The 19,965-nt window shown below is 39.4% G+C and overlaps 2 protein-coding genes across 4 annotated transcripts; one reads left to right on the top strand and one right to left on the bottom strand.

The window, feature by feature from the left end:
* The first annotated feature begins 15 nt into the window (after positions 1 to 15).
* On the top strand, positions 16 to 4,909 carry LOC306897215 (uncharacterized protein). 2 transcript variants are annotated; one of them, XM_079461783.1, is made up of 3 exons: positions 16 to 112; positions 2,331 to 2,688; positions 3,071 to 4,909. In XM_079461783.1, the coding sequence occupies exons 2-3, from the start codon at positions 2,340 to 2,342 to the stop codon at positions 4,000 to 4,002; spliced, it is 1,281 nt and encodes a 426-aa protein (XP_079317909.1). In that variant the 5' UTR covers positions 16 to 112; positions 2,331 to 2,339; the 3' UTR covers positions 4,003 to 4,909. The 2 variants fall into 2 exon arrangements, with proteins under 2 accessions (XP_079317909.1, XP_079317908.1); XM_079461782.1 differs by lacking the exon at positions 16 to 112 and having other exon boundaries at positions 2,217 to 2,688.
* A 2,335-nt stretch (positions 4,910 to 7,244) lies between these two features.
* Positions 7,245 to 19,965, bottom strand: adgre5b.1 (adhesion G protein-coupled receptor E5b, duplicate 1). 2 transcript variants are annotated; one of them, XM_079461696.1, is made up of 18 exons: positions 19,744 to 19,965; positions 14,993 to 15,064; positions 14,734 to 14,877; positions 14,425 to 14,550; positions 13,632 to 13,754; positions 13,085 to 13,216; positions 12,434 to 12,489; positions 11,489 to 11,578; positions 10,929 to 11,082; positions 10,527 to 10,643; positions 10,224 to 10,429; positions 9,974 to 10,144; positions 9,700 to 9,894; positions 9,382 to 9,599; positions 8,777 to 8,935; positions 8,522 to 8,693; positions 8,222 to 8,317; positions 7,245 to 8,130 (listed from the first exon to the last, which is right to left on the bottom strand). In XM_079461696.1, the coding sequence occupies exons 1-18, from the start codon at positions 19,772 to 19,774 to the stop codon at positions 8,086 to 8,088; spliced, it is 2,307 nt and encodes a 768-aa protein (XP_079317822.1). In that variant the 5' UTR covers positions 19,775 to 19,965; the 3' UTR covers positions 7,245 to 8,085. The 2 variants fall into 2 exon arrangements, with proteins under 2 accessions (XP_079317822.1, XP_079317823.1); XM_079461697.1 differs by lacking the exon at positions 13,632 to 13,754.

A 19,965-nucleotide genomic window follows, 5' to 3' on the forward strand; every position in this document is an offset into this window, starting at 1 on the left:
GCTTGATGACGCTGTGAAGGAATGTGGAATGATGGGATCTGAGGCTTCAACTCCCCCGCTGATGGCAATCAATCAGACGGGAACGAGAAATCATGTTAGCGGATCAGATTAGGTAATAAAGTTTTAAAAACGTTGCGTTTAATTGTGGTCAATAAATAAGTGACCGCAAGAGGCAAGACACTTCTTCCACATTTGTCCACGACACATTCGCTTTCTATGTCAGTAAAGGCGGTAACAAAGGATAAATCGGATATGACGCCATTGACAGGGGACTCCACAGCCCTATGTCACTGTTAAGAATGCAGATTTTCTCACGATTTACAAGTAGTTGGAAACATTAGAGATTTTAAGTTCTTATCAGAACAAAATATATGACACAGGCCAACTTTACAATACAATTAAACATCTTTAGCAGATCTTGTGCTATCTGTCTTAAGGCAAAATGTTTAATATTAAGTCTCATTGTATAGATGTGTTTGCTAATTGAATGATTTGAATAATTTGTTAACTTGGAGTTTGAAACTTTTGGAAATTAAAACATATTTTCTATTTTAAGATAAAGACTTGAGCGCCAAAATGGGTTAAATTAATCTGTTAATTAAAATAAATACCGGCACATGATGTCCACCCTGTTTGGGACAAATACATTACAATACAAAAGACTAAAACTATGTATGTATAATTCCTCCACTAAGCAACAGACAATCTGGCAGGTTAGATCAGTCGTCTTTGTGTTGTTTCCAGGTGGACCGTTAAATATCGCCACACGCACGTCTCCCGGAAATCCTTTCCCTGATAGCACACGTACATCTGACTTACGTCTATTTGACGTCTGCAAGACATCTACAATACATCGTTTGCTCATCTGCAATACATATCGGATATGTCTGCTGTCAGACCTCATGTTGACATCTAGAAGATGTCTGTAAGATGTTTATGATTTATAACGGATGTAAAGCAGGTCTTTCTAAGATGTTTAGCAGATGTTTTCCAGATCTTTAGAAGACACATTTCAGACGTCTCCGAGACGTATTGCAGATGAGCAAACTGTGTATTGCAGCTGTAAATGCAGACGTCAAATAGACGTGTTGTGTTCAATCAATCTCATGACGACTTTGAACGTGCTGAAGTGTTTCCAGAAAAGTGTGCCGTATGCACCAGACGTTTAGCCAACGGTCCGCGGAGACGATTTGAAAGGTAACGATGACTTGAAATGGACAGTTTGGCTTGACTGCCTGGATGAAATAAAAATGTGGATGGCTTTTAGCTTCCTTGAACGAGTCCAAAATATGAAGTAGTTATTTTTCGCACATCTTAGTTGGCCGAAAAGCTTTCTCTCTGCATTGGCTCCCTTGAGTGGAGGGTTAAATTCAAGGTTCTTTTATTGGTTTTGAAAGCTCTTCATGGGCTTGCCACAGTGTACATTTCTTTTTTACTATTAGAAAGGCTGCAAGATCTTTAAGACCATCTCAAAGTCTAGGGGATTCTGCTGACAGCAGCCTTAAAATTATTTATTATTTTCACTTTATATATAACATTTTGCTAAATGCATTTTTTTTACATATAGGAATTTATGGTCTGCATAATATTTGACCTGTGCCTCTCTGTGATAACCATGCTTTGTGTGTGACCGTGTGTATTTTGTGTTCTGTGCGTGTGGAGTTGTTTTATGCATTTGGGTGTCGAAACGTGTGTGTGTGTGCGCGTGCGTGTGTGTGTGTTTTTTCACTTGTATAACTTTAATGTTTTGCTTATAGTCAATGTGTTTCCTGAACAGCTGGTTTAACACAATTATAATTTTAAAAAGCGCTGAAAAACACAAAATGTTACAGAAGAATAGTTTAAAAATCCCCTTGAATAACAGGTGTACAGTAATTATGAGAGAAAAAAGAACTGCATTTATTTGCATATCAATTGTTTGACATTTTAAACTTGTTTTTGCTTCTGTTTCTAGAAATTATATCTCTGTATATAGCATGAATAGGCCTAACAATACATTAAACATATATCAAACTGCATCGTGAGATTTTACAAAGTAAAAATACATTGTCACGTGACCAAATAAGTGGAGACGACGTCTGAATGCCAACTGCGTCCGCTGAGCACAGTGATAAGGAGAAAACGTCATGACTCCAGTGTTGAGTGTGATGAGTCTCCAGTCCAGCAGGAGTCGCTCTGCAGCTCTTCAGTCCGCCGATAAACACACTAAAGAAAGAAAGAAAGACAAACATCGAGCGCTGCGTGTTTACATCACTTTGATTTTCTCTCTTTAGTGTTTTCATGAGTGTAAATAGAGTGTTGTGTGTGTTTGTGTGTATGTTTGTGTTTAGGTGTTGACGATGACGTCACAGTCGGATGAGATGTGCTCCAGACACACACAGGACTCCGAGCTCAGCCTCACTTTACTCTGTTATACTGACACAAACCCCACAGACGCTCAGGACACTGTGTGTGACAGTAATCACACCTTGAATCAGGATGAATCTACTGATCAAACCTCCACAGAGTCTCTGGATTCTGTCTGTAACGCTGGAGAACAGCAGATCCTGCACAACATACCACTGGACATTTGTGTTGTCAAAGTGATGGCTGATGGGAGTCTGATGGAGATTAAATCTGAACCCACGTCAGAGGAAGAAGAGACCGATGAAGATGAGAATCACGATAATGATGATTTTATTTCTTCAGGTATGTTCTGTTGTCTTATCTCTGTCATGTGAGTTCCTGTGTTATGAAATGTGTTTTGACATCACTCAAGTCACAAACTAAACTAAGTTTCTCATTCTCAGTCAACACTGATGTAGTCTCAGGGCATTGTAATAACTTGCTTCTCAAATAATGTAACATTTTGTGTTGTGCACTGACTCGAACCGAACATGAATTTCCATGTGGATTTTAGGGATTTACTTTGGTTAGAGAATGCAGTTGTCACTATTTTCTATTAACTCAAAATAGGAGTGTGTGAATGTACAATATCATATGGAATTGACCCTGTGTAAAACAATTTTAATTATTGTGTTTGCATTAGATGTGCTGGAGCTTCTTCTTAACACTGTTGTGCTTCTTTCAGATGAGAGCGGTGATTCATGTTGTGATGGAGAAACGGCCTCTACATCAAAACACACAGATCAGAAACTCTTCACCTGCAGGAGATGTGACATCAGCTTTCCTACCTTACAAGAGAAGAAACTTCATTCACAAGAGCACAGAGACGAGAAACACTTTCAAAGTGAGATGTTTGGGAAGAATTTTGTTACAACTTCATCTAATATGAAAGTCCACACGAAGACACACACTGGAGAAAAGTCTTTCCACTGCAGTGAATGTGGCAAATATTTCAGCACCAAAGGAACTCTTGTTGCTCATCATAAGAGAGTTCACACTGGAGAAAAACCGCACAAGTGTCCTCACTGTGAGTGGAGATTCAGCCACGAACCCCATCTGAAGAAACACATTCGTGTCCACACCAATGAGAGACCGTATCAGTGCAGTGAATGTGGTAAAGGCTTTAAGGATTCAAGTTGTCTAAAGTCACACCAACGGACACACTCTGACGAGAAACCCTTTCACTGTTTACAATGTGATAAACGTTTCCGTGAGAAAGCACAGCTGCTCCGTCATGAGAGAGTTCACACTGGAGAGAAACCTTACATCTGCTCTCACTGTGGAAAGAGCTTTGCTCATCATAGTACTTTTAAAGCTCATCAGAGAATTCACACTGGAGAGAAACCTTATCACTGTAATGTTTGTGGGAGAAGTTTTAGTCGACAATACGTTTTAATAAAACACCAGAGAATTCATACAGGTGAAAGACTTTATAAATGTTCTCAGTGTGACAAGACGTTTGCTCGATCAGATGGCCTTAGAACCCATGAGAGAGTTCACACTGGAGAGAAACCTTATCAATGCTCCATCTGTGGAGAGAGATTCGCTTATTTAGGAACTTTTCAGACTCATCAGAAGAAACATGCTGAAGAACAAACTGCACTGGAATCATCGTAGGTTTCTGTGGCTCAATGCTTCCAAACTCCCTTTACCAGTTGTAGGCTTTTACATTAATATTTATTCATTTGGCAAATGCTTTTATCCAAATCGATTTACAACTAGGAGGATTAAAACTGGAGTAAGCAAGGGAGAGATTGAACAACAATAACTTTTAAAGTTATTAAAGACATCATATTCACATTGCATTAAAGGGATCTATTTGCTTTAATGGCATTGGGTTATGTGATGGTCTGTCCATCTGACCTGAGCAGCAGTAAACGAAGTTGAATGGATTATTGCCATTGAATCTGGTTGTGTTTGAAAACAAACCTATTATCATGATCGTCTTCATGAGGTGAACTATGCTCTTGAAATGTTTGCAAGAAAATGTATTTTAAATGAAACCGTATCCATGTTATTAGGATTAGGAAATGCATGTGAGAATATAGTCTCTTTGAAATCTCAAAATAATCCACTACAAACTCAAAAGAAGCTGCATATGAATGGCTTGTAAATATTTACATTGTAACTTTTAAGTTTAAATAAAATGCAAAAAGGAGATGTGTGCAAATTAAAAAGATAATGGAAATGTTTTTCATTTTAAAACCATAGACTAACCTTTTAAGGATTCAAGTTTGAATTGTTTTTATATGCTATTCTCTGTCAGAGTTTATGGTAAATTACACTGACCCACACTGGGAACCTAGATACAATAGACAGGTCGATAAAATGCCTGCTAAAGATCTGGAAAACATGTGTAAAACATCTGATAAACGTCTTAGAAAGAGCTGTTTAACATTCTAAATCATAAACATCTCACAGACGTCTTCTAGACATCTGTATTTCATCTGACATTAGACGTCTCCCAGGCGTGTTGAAGATGTAATGTGCAGAATGTGTGTGTGTGTTATCAATGTATGGATTTAAAAAAATAAAAATTTAAAGCATAAATATAAAAAAGATTGCTGAAGCATTTAACCATGTTACTTCATGTACTGACAGAGTGGGGACACTGTTCTGTGTTTCATGTTGTTTTTATTAATGTTTTATATTTTACATTTTAAATTCGTAGTTAGATTCATATGCAGGATACTTTGCTTAACAATAACATGTATTTGTATAAATATGTGCGGTTTCAGTAGCCTACAGAGATTTACACTATTGCTTGACCAAAAGAAACTGGAAACAATTTGGCCTGACACATCTTACAATATAGTCTAGTGCAATTGTTTTGTCTCAAAATTCACATGAGTGATGTTATTTTTTGTAATGTCGTTTGTAAAAACGATTTAAGTGCCCTAATTTAATTCTAATCCTGATTTAAACTAATCCCTAACCGGGAAGCCACCGATAACGGCCTATTAAGGGTGAGGACAGAACCGTCATTGATTCGGTGTAATATCGGCCCTGAAAACATTCATCAGTGTTTAAGTGTTTTCTGTCATCAGTTACAGTAATGACGTCATTTCGCTGGATTGTTTCTACACAGAAAGCTACTCAACGGAAACAGCAGTGAGCACGCGCCTCCCGCGTTTACTGCGACTGATCTCAGAACAGAGCGCGCGCAACAGATCCGAACGATCGTTTATCTGAAGTGAGATATGATTTAATTTAACAAAAATATACAAGCGGCGCAAGAGTTATGAAATCAATAACAACGACTCTTTGGGGCCTAAGCGGCCACTGCATTATTGATCAATTGTTATTATTACAAGAACAACATCCATATAATCCAGAGAAAATATATTTACCAGATTTCGTCAATTTTAGTCATCAATCTTTTCTCTCTCCAGTCCAGCAGGAGTCTCTCTGCAGCTCTTCAGTCCGCCGATAAACACACTAAAGAGGAGTTTTGAATCGTCTTCTAGACTGAAGACACACTGGAGAAAAACCTTTCCACTGCAGTGAATGTGGAAAATATTTCAGAAACATCAGAGAATTCACACTGGAGAAAAACCACACGAGTGTCCTCACTGTGACAAGAGACACAGCTACTGAAGCCTAATAAAAAAATGTTTCATTCAACAACTACTTTTTATTCTATGACAAATATGCATATAAAACTGGTTAAAACACAAATGTAAAAACAGTGGTTATGCAGTTTACACAAATGTGTTAAGTCCGTTCTTTTATATTGAGGCACAATTCGAGTAAGTTCTCCCTTTTCAGTAGGTCCTGCTGGAGCACTACTGCGTTTCCGTCGGATACTTGCACACGTAGCAACGCATCTCTCATGATCTCGGAGCCTAGCAACGCAATCAAACCCGGCCACACAGGAATACGCCCCCTGTAGGCCAACAAACACCCGAGTCACAGACAAGACGTGTCAAGTCTCTCAGGAGCATCGTAAGTGGTTTCACTTTTGTTTGATTGTTCTCCTGTGTCAAGTTCTGCTTTGGGTTTAGTCATCAAAATCAGATTTTAGTCTATCACTTTTTGACATATATTATTAAGGGCGGCAGATTTATAATGCTTATCCATCCAAAGCAATTTACAGAGAGTTCAGGGAGCTATAATACAATACATGCTAATACAAAGTTACTAGTTTCTACCAAAACCAGAACAATACCTGTTGAGAGAAATAGAGAGGGTTAGTTTTTTTATGTTTACGTGAAATGTCCTCTATTGTCAATGGAAACCCTATGGTTTTCTGTTTAATAAAAGCTGTAAAGATTACATGATATTCCTTAGCATAAGTAGTTTTGTTGTAATGTACATGTACTGTGTATTCCAAAATAACACAATAATGTTCCCAAGAACTATCTGTACGTTAGTATTGCAATCATGAAATGTATGTCAATTTCGCAAGTAAAGATATATTTAGAGATGTTCACATTGGCTCATTGACAGATGTTTATTAGATTTTTATGAATCAAGCACACAAATAAATCATGAACTTCCCTATTAAGGTGTCATCCTTAAATTCTGATTGTGCGTAATTCATTTTATGAAGAAAAGTCTGTTCAACTGGTAATAGCCAGATCTAAATTTACCCATAAGCCCAAAACCATAATAGTAAAAAGAACTGAAGAATACCAGAGAAAAACACCTTTCCATGTTGACCTAATAATTGATGTCATGACTGAACAGCTAGTTCACTTGAATGATATCAATTATTCTTTCTTTAGCATATGTTAATGTTAATCACATGTCATTTTATCAGAGTAGTATATGGCTATAGTAATACATTATATTTGTACTATTATATTTATACTTGTGTGCACATATAGAATAGGAAAAAACAAGTAGCCGAAAGTTTTTGATTTGGCAGTTTATTAATCTTTAATGACAAACATGGCAGTACCACATCCAAACTGTCCATGCAGAAGAAATAACCCTCGCGCAGACTGTCCTCAGTCAGAACCTGAACTGATTTAGCAACGCAGAAATATTTCTGTATATTTCACAGATAAAATGGTGCACTGAAATAAAAAACCAAGTACAAAAATAGCATCAAAAATGTCCTTTTCTCATAAGATACAAAAACGTGTTTTTGTCTGTACATTTTGAGTTCACGTTTTGCGTTTTTTTTGTGACAGACATACTGCATGCAAAGTCTATCTTCAGATATATTTTCTGAACTTTTAAGTACCTCTCACTTCTGTTTCCCACATAAAGAGGTAGAATCTCCTAACAGCTTAAAGACATAAAGTGGCGTGTAGCTGATCAGACACTTGATCATTTTTAGTCTGTGACTTACAATACAGCAAGGCTTCATAAAAAAAAGAAGATAGATTGTAAGCGAAAAGACATTTGCCCATAAAAGGGAAATGAAACCTATTGCAAATAACCTATTTCATACTTGTTAAGGCAATACAAAGACCACTTAAACTCTCCTGGGCGTTATAGTTGTTCCCAATGGGAACAATCTAAAAGTCCGCCTCCAATAACAGATGAGACACATGATTGGCCAATCATCTCCAGACAGATGTCAAAAGCATCCTCCAGAACAGACGCAAAAAGAGAGCAACCTTAACGTATCTTCTCATTGGTAAGATATAAGGTCGACGTGGCACGTTGTTGATGTGCTGCAGAATAAAAGCTTTGTAAGAAGTCTTTTGAAAGAACACTTTCAGGTCGGGCGTTTGTGAACACACATGTTTATATCTTGGACTCCCCCGTGTTCTGATCACTCCGTAGAGGTTGCTGTAAAAAGTAAAAGGGCACATTTGGAAAATTATATCTAACTCTTAAATGTACTATTATTGTTATTAAACAAACACACTGTCAAATTTACCTGACTGTTACTTGACTGGTTGGTGCTGAATTCTGAATATTTCTTCTCCTTATGTGACCTGAGCCTGTTAATCAGCTTGCAATATTCCTCTCTTACCTGAAGGGGGCAACATAACATAGTTGACAAGTGTCCCACTCCACCGCCCACAGGGACGGTTTTAGGTCACCATGAAATGCAATGTGGACCATTACTTGTGCCAAGAGTTCTGGGTACACAACTAAATGTCCCTTCACATCAAAGGGATCGACCCCAAAACTGTACAATTCTGTGTTAAGCATTTATTTCTGTGTGTTTGATTACCGATTTAGACAGAAGGCAGTGCATGATGAAGATGAGCGCCCCTTGGAGGCTGTTGAGGATGGTGAAGAGATACAAAAGAAACACAGTTCCCTTCTCCTGAAAGAGGAAACAGCCAAAAATCCACATGCCCCCGAGAATACACAACTGAGCCACGGCGGCCACGGTAAAACTCCTATAAATTACAAGAAAAATTGAGAACGAATCAAAACCAATCTTTGTTTTTTTAACTCAAACCAACACTGCCGATATGAGTACCTGATCTTGCGCAGATTGGACAGATCTGGGTTGAGGCTGGAGAATTTTTCGGCCAGTTTCCAGACCGTTACGATAAAGAAAAAGCTATTCAGGATGATGACTATGCAGACGGGCGCGAAGAAACTCCAGATGAAATCTTCCTCGAGAGAGAGCCAACAGCTGTAATACACAGTGAACGTGAAATAATACTGAAGAAACATTTAAAAGGATGCCAGTTAGCACAGGCACATCTGTCAACCTTCTGCTAAATATCTGGAAAACATCTGCTGTGTGAAAACATCTGCTAAAAGTTTTGCATCCATTTTAAATCATAAACATCTTTCAGACGTCTTCTAGAGGTTTATATGAGGTCTGACAGCAGAAGTCATTGAGGCGTATTGTAGACGAGCCAACAACGTCACGCAGATGTAAAAGCATTTACATTTAGGTATTTGGAAGACGCTTTTATCCAAAGTGACTTACATTGCATGATCCTATACATTTATACATAGGTTTCTGCAACCCCCTGGGATCCAACACACAACCTTGCGTTGTGAACGCAATGCTCTTACCACTGAGCTAAATGCATACACAAATATAATCTGGATTTAAAATGTAACACTCACTGTCGATCTGTGCCGTATCCCCGCGGGTAAGCAGCGGCCGAGATAATGACGATGAGGAGAGGGACTCCATATCCCAGCACATACATGTAAAGATGCTTGATGGTGGTGTGAAACACCAGGACAACCATTCGGTACAGCTGCACTCCCTCCAGCAGCATCCAGCAGAACGCCGCCAAGAAGAAGAAATGCAGCAACCCGGCGACGATAGAACAAGCTACCTGAAAGAGAAAACAGAACGGTCAGCTAAACTCGCAATGGCCCTGAAAGATTTCACAGGTAAGATGATACTGTGCTGTATATATTTACAAACACACACACCCTGTTGTGAGTGCTGGATATGCCGCAGAGGAAGACGAGGTCGGCGATGAAGAGACACACGCTCAGATGGAGGTGGATGCTGTTGCGTGTTCCTTGTATGGAGCGGCAGAAGCGGAAGGTCAGAATACACAGAAGTAAACAGACCAGAGACAGAATCAAGCCCACGCGAGTGATCATCACCAACCCGAATGTGTCCTGGAGGAGAAAACAGACAGAGATGCTGGATGATGAATGTTCAGGACGTCTGTGGCAATTTTGGAGTCGCCGTGTTTACCTTCACAGGATAGAGAGCCATGAGCACAGCGAAACTGCTCAGGTGATTGCAGGAACATGCTGTGTGAGTGCTGTTAGACCACGCCTTCTCACAGCCCCACTCAGACCACGCCCCCTCCGTCTCATCCCAGTACACACAAGTGTGAGTCATGTCTTTAGACTCCGCCCTCTCCTGAAGAATAAAGGGAATAAAGAAATGATGCGCTTGTACCTGTTTGGATGGACCGAGTTGATGTGTTTGACGTCTTTACCTGCACGTGTTTAAAGACGAGAGTAACAGGCTCAGGCAGGTGTTTCGTTTCTGGATTACTGACCACAGCTGTCACCACATTTGCGTTGAGTCGATAAGTGATGTTTCTCTCTCCGCTCTCTTCCTGTAACGTTCTGTTCATCTTGTTGAAAGAATCGCCGGATGAATTCAGATCTTTATAACTGACCAGCGCCACGAACGCAAAACCTACAGGCAAGATAAATTACCTTTTGATTTTACCGCGAGATATTTACATTACATTATATTGTATCATTGATACAAGGATGTCCACGTGTATTCAAACCTGGGTATGAATTTCCGACGACTGTTTCCCAGCTTGTGTTGAAGAGGACGGAGTCTGTGCTCAGAACGACACTCCCATGAGGAGGAGACTGACCCCGCCTCACTGCAACCTCTGCGTCTGGACATAAGAACATATAGAATTGCTTTCAAGTACATATATAAATATCTAAAAATGTTTACGTCTGAACCATGGACTGTGGTACCACAATCATACAAAGGTTTTTTAATTATACAAGTTATTTCTGAATAGCTTTCCTGTGGCTCAGTGGTTAGATCAGGCACTAGCAATGCCAAGGTCGTGGATTCCATCCCAGAGGATTACACATACTTAGAATCAAATGTAATAGATAAAAGCGTCTGCCAAATGCATAAATTGTCTGTGGTGGGTGTCCGGGTGTCTTACGGGTGCTGTGCGTCTCCATCCGGGTAACCGGCTCTTTGAGCTGCGGTCCTATCAGACGCATGCTGTTCTCCACCGCACCTAAGAAACGACTCAACATTCTGCCATCAGCAATGTCACCGTCCGACAGCAGCTCATCGGTGGAGGTGAACAGATTCTGTGAGGTCAAACACAAAGAGATTCACTGTCACTGAAGTAAAAGTGTTTCAAGTTTAAAACTTCAACTCTATCAACACGAAGAACAAATGAGTTTGGGAAAACAAGAAACAGTGATGATAATGCACAGAAATAGAAATGTGTGTAAAGCATCATACATTTGAACAATTAGATCTTGATCATTTATGTGATTTTAATATGGATATTGTCACGATCATCAGTTGGAGTGTCCAACACCCCCATCACCCGGACTGTAATTACACACTACACTTCCCATAATCCATTGTTGGACTCATTATGGGAAGTGTAGTGTGTAGTGACAGTCGGGGTAAAGGGGGAGTGCCCTCTTGTGTCACTGCAGGACACTCCAACCGCTGATCGTGACAGATGTGTGTGTGTGTGTTTACCTCCAGTAACAGCTCGCCCTTGTGATGATCTCCATCTGGATCAGTCAGAGTCCTACAAGTGTCCTTCAACAGGGACAGCAAACTCTTCAACTAAAGGAACACAGAGCGCTCAAGGTCTGTAAGTCTGTCTGTACATGTCTACTGTATTCATATAGTAATATTATTTATAAGCTGCTGGGGTGGGGTTGTCATACCTCGTCACGTCAGCTAATTCGTATATTAATGTTCCTAGAGCTACAATAAATCTGACGACGAAGATTTAAAGTTCCAGTAAAATAAATAATTACAATGTCTATTTTTTCATGAAATATTACAGCGTTTATTGTAAATATTTATCAATGTGGGTCATTCTCTTTTTAAAATGTGTGTGTTCTCAAAATCTTTAGTTAAAATCTGAAAATGACTGTAATGACTTTCCATCTTAAACGACGTATGTTAGACGGCTTGGCCGGATGATCCGTTAACTCCGCCCCTTCATCTGTCAGTCTACAGACAGTCCCATTTCAAAACGCATACATCCAATCAAATTGCAGAGAAAGACGAAAGCCACGCCCACTCTTTTTTTCATAAGAAATTACATTTAATTTGGAATTGCATCAAAGTATGCAAGTAAAACTTCAACATTTGTAATTGAATAAACCCTAATTTCAATAATTGGGGCACCTTACTTAAGAAACTAAAAGATCTAGAGGATGTCCTGTTGTTCACTTGACCCAGATCTGATAAATGTCCAACATCGGATGTTTACAGACGTTAAAGTGGAACATATACTCGTGGTCTTTAATGAACCTGATCACTTGCATTTCTTGTAACTTTATTAAAGCTGAAAGTTGGAGCATTTTTATCTCTGCTTCAAACATGGATATCTATGCAGATTTATGCAGATATCTTTTTTAAAATGGCATGTTTCTTTATGTGCTTATCTTTGTCAAGTTATACATTTACCTTCATAGGCATGTCGTCCACATTCGACTCTCCGTTAAACTGCTCACATTTAATCTCTGCGCACAACAGTCAAATGACACTTCAAGTTGTGTACATTTATACAAATGATATTACACACAATAAATACAGCAGTGCATTTGAACTGAACACAGATACACTTGCTGCGTCCCAATCTGCATACTATCCGTCCTAAATAGTATTCGAAACTAGAACTAGAATGTCCCACATCAAAGTATGCTGAACTGAGTATTCTCAAAGAACCCGGATGGAAAGTGTGAATCCATGGACACTTAACGGCTGATATTACCCACAACTCACCACGAGAGGGGGCGGAGTTTAATGACGCCACACTTCCTTAACAAAATGAATTATAAGATGTTTCGCTTAAATAATAAATGTTAGTATACAGTAAACACTACATACAATATAGAGGAAGGAAGAGCTGTATTTTGATGTTCGTGACAGTTATTGGTCACAGTGTTGTCTAGGCAACAGCGGCCACTTTTCTTTCCTGTTAGTATGTCCCAGTGCGTGCATACTGTTTAGCTATGCACTAAAATGTATATACTTTTCCATAACAAAAACACTACATACTTTAAAGGCACAGCATGAGGACGCAAATTGGGACGCAGCAGCTGGTTTCATATTTACCTAAACATTTTGACTGGTTGTTGCCATAGTTACTGTAACCAGGGTGACATCTGCAGCTGTAGCTACCCTGACTGTTGTTGCATGTAGCATGTGTGCCGCACAAATTAGTAAAGACTTCACACTCATCAATGTCTGAGAGAGAGAGAGAGAGAGAAAGTAATGTTAAATAACCTTTAATTGACATTATGTTACAGAAAACGTTCCCGAAACGTTGCTATTACATTGTTGGTGGAATGTTCCAACAAAACATTCAGAAATAACGTTTATATAACTAAATGGGAACGTCCTGTAGCATAACTGGTAGTGTATTTACACTGCGATGAAGCATTAGTCTTGAAGTGGATGGGTGTTAGGGGGGATCCTTCAAATCAATATGTCTTAACAGGTGTAGGCTGTGCATTTGACCAGGCAGGGGACTTATTGAGTCGTTTGTTTTGTCTGTTCAGCAGGTTGGGTTTACACACTGACTGAACCACATCAGGACACGAGAGAAGACACAGACAGCACATGAAGCTCATGTGTTAGGATCATTCACACTGGCCCTCACCTTCACACGGACCGCTGGAGTTGTGTATTTGAAAGCCCGAAGAACAAATGCAGACGAAACTACCAGGTGTGTTAATGCAACTGCCTTGAGCTCCACATACGGATGACACACACTCATCCACATCTGCAGCACACAATTACACACACGGGTGAGAACAGAGAGCTTATTGCCGTGTGTGAGTAAAGGCAGAAGAAATGAAGGAAACACAAAGAAAGATCCCACAGAAAATCAATCTTGGCTTTTAAATTGTGTACACAAAAGCATGAGATCTGACCAACGCGATGTGACTCTTTCTACACCCAATAAACTCACAATAAAGTGATCCTTCACCCATAAATGAAACTTCTGTCATCATTTACTCACTCTCCAGTCGTTCCAACTGTATATAAATGTCTTTGTTCTGATGAACACACAGAAAGTGTGATAAGGAGAAATTGAATGATTATAACATCAGATAACGAGATCAGATCTCGACCCCCATTGACTCCCATAGTAGGAAAAATGACATTATCCTGTAGAACACTAAAGAAGACATTTTGCAGAATGTGGGACACCAAGCAGTTCTGGGACACCATTGACGATCATTGGGTTTTTTCCTACTATGGGAGTCAATGGGGGGAAACATCTGTTTGGTTAAAATCATTCTTCTGAATATCTTCTCTGTGTTTCATCAGAACAAACACATGTATACACATTTGGAACCACTGGAAGGAAAGGAAATGATGACAGACGTTTCATTTTTGGGTGACGTTTCTGTTTATACACGGAGTCTAAAATGAGTTAAAACCTTCACCTTCACATTCCTTGTTTGTTTTCATGCGATATCCAGTTGGACACGAACAGTTGAAAGAGCCCATGGTGTTATTACACGTCTGTGTATCTGCGCATGGCAATTGAGTCTCGACACACTCATTTATATCTGACAGGAAAACAGCAATTTTAAGTATTACATTCATATATTTTTTTACAATTATGTTCAACATTTGTATTGTTTCTGGTCATTGTAACCATTTAATGTGAAACATTCATGTACATTAATGTCTGCGTTTGTCTTAAGTATAGTATTATATGGCATCATATTGTGTTGTGTGTTATCTCGTACCCTCACACTGTCCTGTTGTCGCTGTGAAATTTTGAGTTTTTGATCGAAAGCCTTCTTCACAGATGCAATAATAACTTCCAATTGTGTTTATACACGTAGCATTTTTGCCGCACAGATTTGGTGTCGTCTCACACTCGTTTTCATCTGAGAGACAGGGAGAAAGATGTTGTCATTAATTACGAAAGCTAGCGAAGTTACACAACATTATTAACTGTGTGTATGTGGGATACAATAGAAAAATACTTGAAATGTTCATTACCAAAACAACTGCCTTTCTTAAGTATGAATCCAATGGTACATCCATGGGATCCACCAAAGAGCAGGAGAACACCTGGTGAAGACAGAATAAATATACAGTTAGGTCCATATATATTTGGACACAGGCACAATTTTTATTTTTGTTAGGTTTTTCCTAAACCTATTCAAGCTGTAGTGATATAATGGATATGGGCTGAAAGTGCACATTCTCAGGTTTAATTTAAGGGTATTCACATCCAAATTGGAAGAAGGGTTTAGGAATTACAACTATTGAGAGTAGCTACCTCCCTTTTTCAAGGGACCAAAAGTAATTGGACAATTGAATCGAGAGCTGTTTTATGGACAGCTGTGGGCAATTCCTTCATTATTTCTTCAACAATTAAGCAGGTAAAAGGTATGAAGTTGATTCTAAGTGTGGTATTTGCATTTTGAATCTATTGCTGTGAACCTTCATCATGCGTTCAAAGGAGCTCTACATGCAGGTCAAAGAGGCCATCATTAGGCTTAAAAAACTAAACAAATCCATCAGAGAGATAGCCGGAACATTAGGACTGGCCAAATCAACTGTTTGGTACATTCTGAGAAAAAAAGAATGCACTGGTGAGCTCAGCAACATAAAAAGGCTTGGACATCCACGGAAGACAACAGTGGTTGATGATCGCAGGATTCTCTACTTGGTAAAGAAAAACCCATTCACAACTTCCAGCCAAGTGAAGGAGACCCTCCAGGAGGTAGGAGTGACATTGTCAAAGTCTACAATCAAGAGAAGACTCCACGAGAGCAAATACAGAGGGTTCACCACAAGGTGCGAACCATTAATAAGCATCAACAATAGAAAGGCCAGATTAGACGTTGCCAAAAAACACTTAAAAAAGCCTGACCAGTTCTGGAAAAGCATTCTTTGGACTGATGAAACTAAGATCAACCTGTACCAAAATGATGGGAAGAAAAAAGTATTGAGAAAGCTTGGGACAGCTCATGATCGAAGACAAACGAAATCAGGATGAAATGCATAATATTTTTTATTATTATCTTTAATAGTGTACAAGTAAACGGTAGTGTTTTGCATCGATACTTTGAAGAACTGCACATATGTATAGACTCTATACTATAGAGGCTACGGAAAGACCTGTACAAAGCAGAAACTTCAATGACTTCCAATATCGTAGTCTTGAGGAGCACGCCAACCTCCTGGAAATTATATAGGACAGTTTACATGTTCAGGTAATTTATTTTATTATTGTAGTACGTTTTGCGCCTAGCCATTTTACCTCAACTATTTATGTTAATAATAGCAGAGGTTTATGGGTAAAATGTAAATGAGTGGCGCCAAATGAACATTGTTTATGTTTTAATTGGTCAGTGCAACGGATTGGTTGGTGCCACGCTGCCCATCGGTTTGGCGATAGGAAATTGAATTGCGCAGATGACATGTCAGCGCGGCGCGAGCTCTGTAATACCCCGCTGTCTTATTCCACTATTGGATTGTTTGGCTTCCCTTACTAATGCTCAATTTGCGCGAATCACACCACAAGTAGGTATAGGTCTATCACCAGAGAGTCAGTCAAGAGAGAGTGAGTACACTGGTCCACTTGCACTGGTACACTGGTCCATGGCACTTAGTTCTCAGCTTTGTAGGTTTTTGGGGGAATGGAACAGTAGATATGCATATCTACAGGGACCGCAAGGATGGTGTACTGGTTGGTTGTGTCCGACCCATTGTGGTGGGCCGGTCTGAGTAAAAATGCCAGGGCCCTTTTTTTGTCCTAGTCCAGCCCTGATAAAGACCCACAAACAAACAACAATTGAAGACAGCTGCAGTTAAGGCCTGGCAAAGCATCACAAAGCAGGAAACCCAGTGGAAACCCAGTCTTTGGTGATGTCCATGGGCTCTAGAATTTAGGCAGTCATTGCCTGCAAAGGATTCTCAACAAAATATTAAACATTTACATTTTATTTACGATTATATTAATTTGTCCAATCACATCGAGGGGGGACTGTGTATAAAAATGGCTGCAGTTCCTAAAATGTTTACTTGATATTTTTGTTCAACCCCTTGAATTAAAGCTGAAGGTCTGCACTTCAAATTCATCTTGATTGTATCATTTTAATTTCATTCTGGTGGCATACAGAGCCAGAAGTATGAAAATTGTGCCTGTGTCCAAATACATATGGACCTGTAGCTGTAAAACACATGTCTATCCATCCGTCTCTATATTAGCTTGGACATTAGCGGGTCACATCAGGCATAATTTAAGCAAAAAGACACAATACACTTGACATACTAGTGTCTACGTGCCCATGAAACCACAAATGCACTTTCACACATAATGTGCTGTGTGTGAAGATCAAACACGTTTCACTCAGAGAACATTGTGAGCAGCGGTTTCACACCGCGTCTAATTTATTTCACCTCTACATATACTGTATAACTGAGCAACAGAAGATTTTCCATCAGCAACACTCTTACACAACAGTGATGCATCTAGTGCTGCACAGCTTCATGATGGACTCTTTTAGCTTCTGCGGTCTGTCTAAATATTTACAGTCACAAACCCCACACGATAAATGGATGTGATATTGTGACTGATGCATGGTTTGGTTGAATTACGGACCAAATAGATCAGTTTTGCATTCCGCTCTACAGGGATCATGACTGTGTTTTCTTATTTGGCCCAAAACTCAGCTTACAACAAAGAGCATCAGCTTCATGGCGAACGACGACCACAGCAACAACAACATGAACCTTTAAAATCATTTGCAACCTGAGGAATATAAATGAATTTATATAAAAAGACTTTCAGGGGAGTTTGATCAACATGGAAAGTGAAGAAGAAATTTGTGTCTGTAGTCATGAATATAATGTTACAGTAATAACGTTGAATCTACTGTGTGTGTGGAACTTTGATCTAGTGTGTTCAAAGTCTTGTATATTGTTTCATTCATAAATCAATTTTTATAAAAGTCAAATTTAAGAGATTATAAAGGCTTTACAATGAAGAGACGAGCGATGTTGAGTGTTCAAATCTTAGCCGGAATGTTGGCAAAACCAATTTTCCATGATTTGGATGTAACTCTGAGCCTGGACAATGTCAGTGTAAGTTAAGGGGGATTTCACTGGTTTTATTTCTGTATCTCATCATATGAGTTGGGGATTCAAAGAGATAACATCACATAAATGTTTATTTCGGTAAATATAAGCAACGTGTTCATTTAATAACACGAACAACACATTAAATCATACCATATCATATCAAACCACATGTTAAAACCACAGCAATGTTAACAATATTTCCGAATCAGTCACAGCGCGTCGTGGAAACATCAGTGGATGACAATGGCAATGTGTGATTCATACTGTGGGGATTTTATGAAGAAGTTTCAAAGGTTTCCTTGATAACGCGCTGTGGGTTCTGTAGAGAAACGAAACCATCATGGTGTAAAATGTATACTCCAAAGGCGGCAGGTGCCGTAAGTTGCAATGGTGCGTCACATGGATACGGAGGAGATACTCGCAACTCTAAAAGTGTCACTCCATCATGTGATCACAGATCAAGAAAATAATAACTTGTGGTGGGAAACTTTTATATAAGCATCTTCTGACCAATGAGATTTTAATTCCAGCTCGGTGAAACCGTTATCCCTCTTAATTTGCTTTGGCGAGCAAACAAGACGTTTCTGAGTTGGCCCGTAACATAATGCGTGGTTTAAATCAAACTGATGATCTGCTTCTTGAAAGAAAAATCTGTTATGACAACCTCTACCTCAGTGGAAAATGAACCATCAGAGGTTCATCTGTGATGTTTTTACTCCACAATTACATTTAATGATAGGATATTCTTCACATTCATGAAAATATATATTTGTGACGGGTACGATAGAGAGTCCCGTACTAGACACAATATTCTGTGGTGTTCGTCAATGAGTGAGGAGCTAGAAATGAATGAAAATGATGAAATAAACCAACGGTGGCAAGATGATCTTCACAAATAAAACCCAAAGAAATGACTGTGGCCACAAATTCCTCTTCACACAAACAGATATTTACATTTCATGTTATTTTACAGTTAATATTCAGAAGATAATTTGCCATTAAATGTGAACAAATACACGAAGAGAATCGAAGAAGAGAATCTGTTGTGGTGGAATAAATCAAACAACTGTTAAAACCTTTCAAGTCACTTTAAAATATGTCTACGTTTTTTACGATCAGCGAATTGCCCTCAATTCTTCCTCCACTGGCAGGTGTGGCACGCACGCACACACACACACACACACGCACACACATGCACCCCCACACGCACGCACACACACACACACACATGCACACACATGCACACACACACACACGCACGCACACACACACACACGCACACACACACACACACACACGCACACCCATGCACACACACACACACACACATGCACACACACACACACACACACACACACACACACATGCACACACACGTTGATGTTTTATTTTTCAGTTTTCTGATCTGTATCATCTTGTCTGTCTGTCTGGGATGTGTTTGTGTGGAAAAAGAAGATCGCTCATGATATAGTGATGTATTGTTGATGTCTGTCTGCTTTCACGGTGATGATGTGTGACAGCAGAGATCCTCTATCTGAAAGAATCAAGTCATTGTCCACACACACACACACACACACAGAGACTCCACACACACACTCAGAAGACCGACTTAAACTTTCACTGCATAACATTTGAAGCCAGTGAAATGATCTACTCACCCCAAAGAAGACGTGTGTGTTTAAACTCCATGTTGAGAATATTTCCTTTCAGAATGTTTGTGCCTCTCTGAAGGCTTGAAAGTGAAATTCCCAGTTAATCTGTATTCCAGTAAGACGTTGAGAAAATCCCCTCGGTGACGATCACCTCATGTGCTCACTGCTTCAGGTCCACTCGCTCTTTAAAAATGCTCAGTTTCTAAATAAATACAGTCGCCGCCTCGT

The sequence above is a fragment of the Barbatula barbatula genome (genome assembly GCF_947034865.1).
Source record: "Barbatula barbatula genome assembly, chromosome: 8".
NCBI classification, from domain to species: domain Eukaryota; kingdom Metazoa; phylum Chordata; class Actinopteri; order Cypriniformes; family Nemacheilidae; genus Barbatula; species Barbatula barbatula.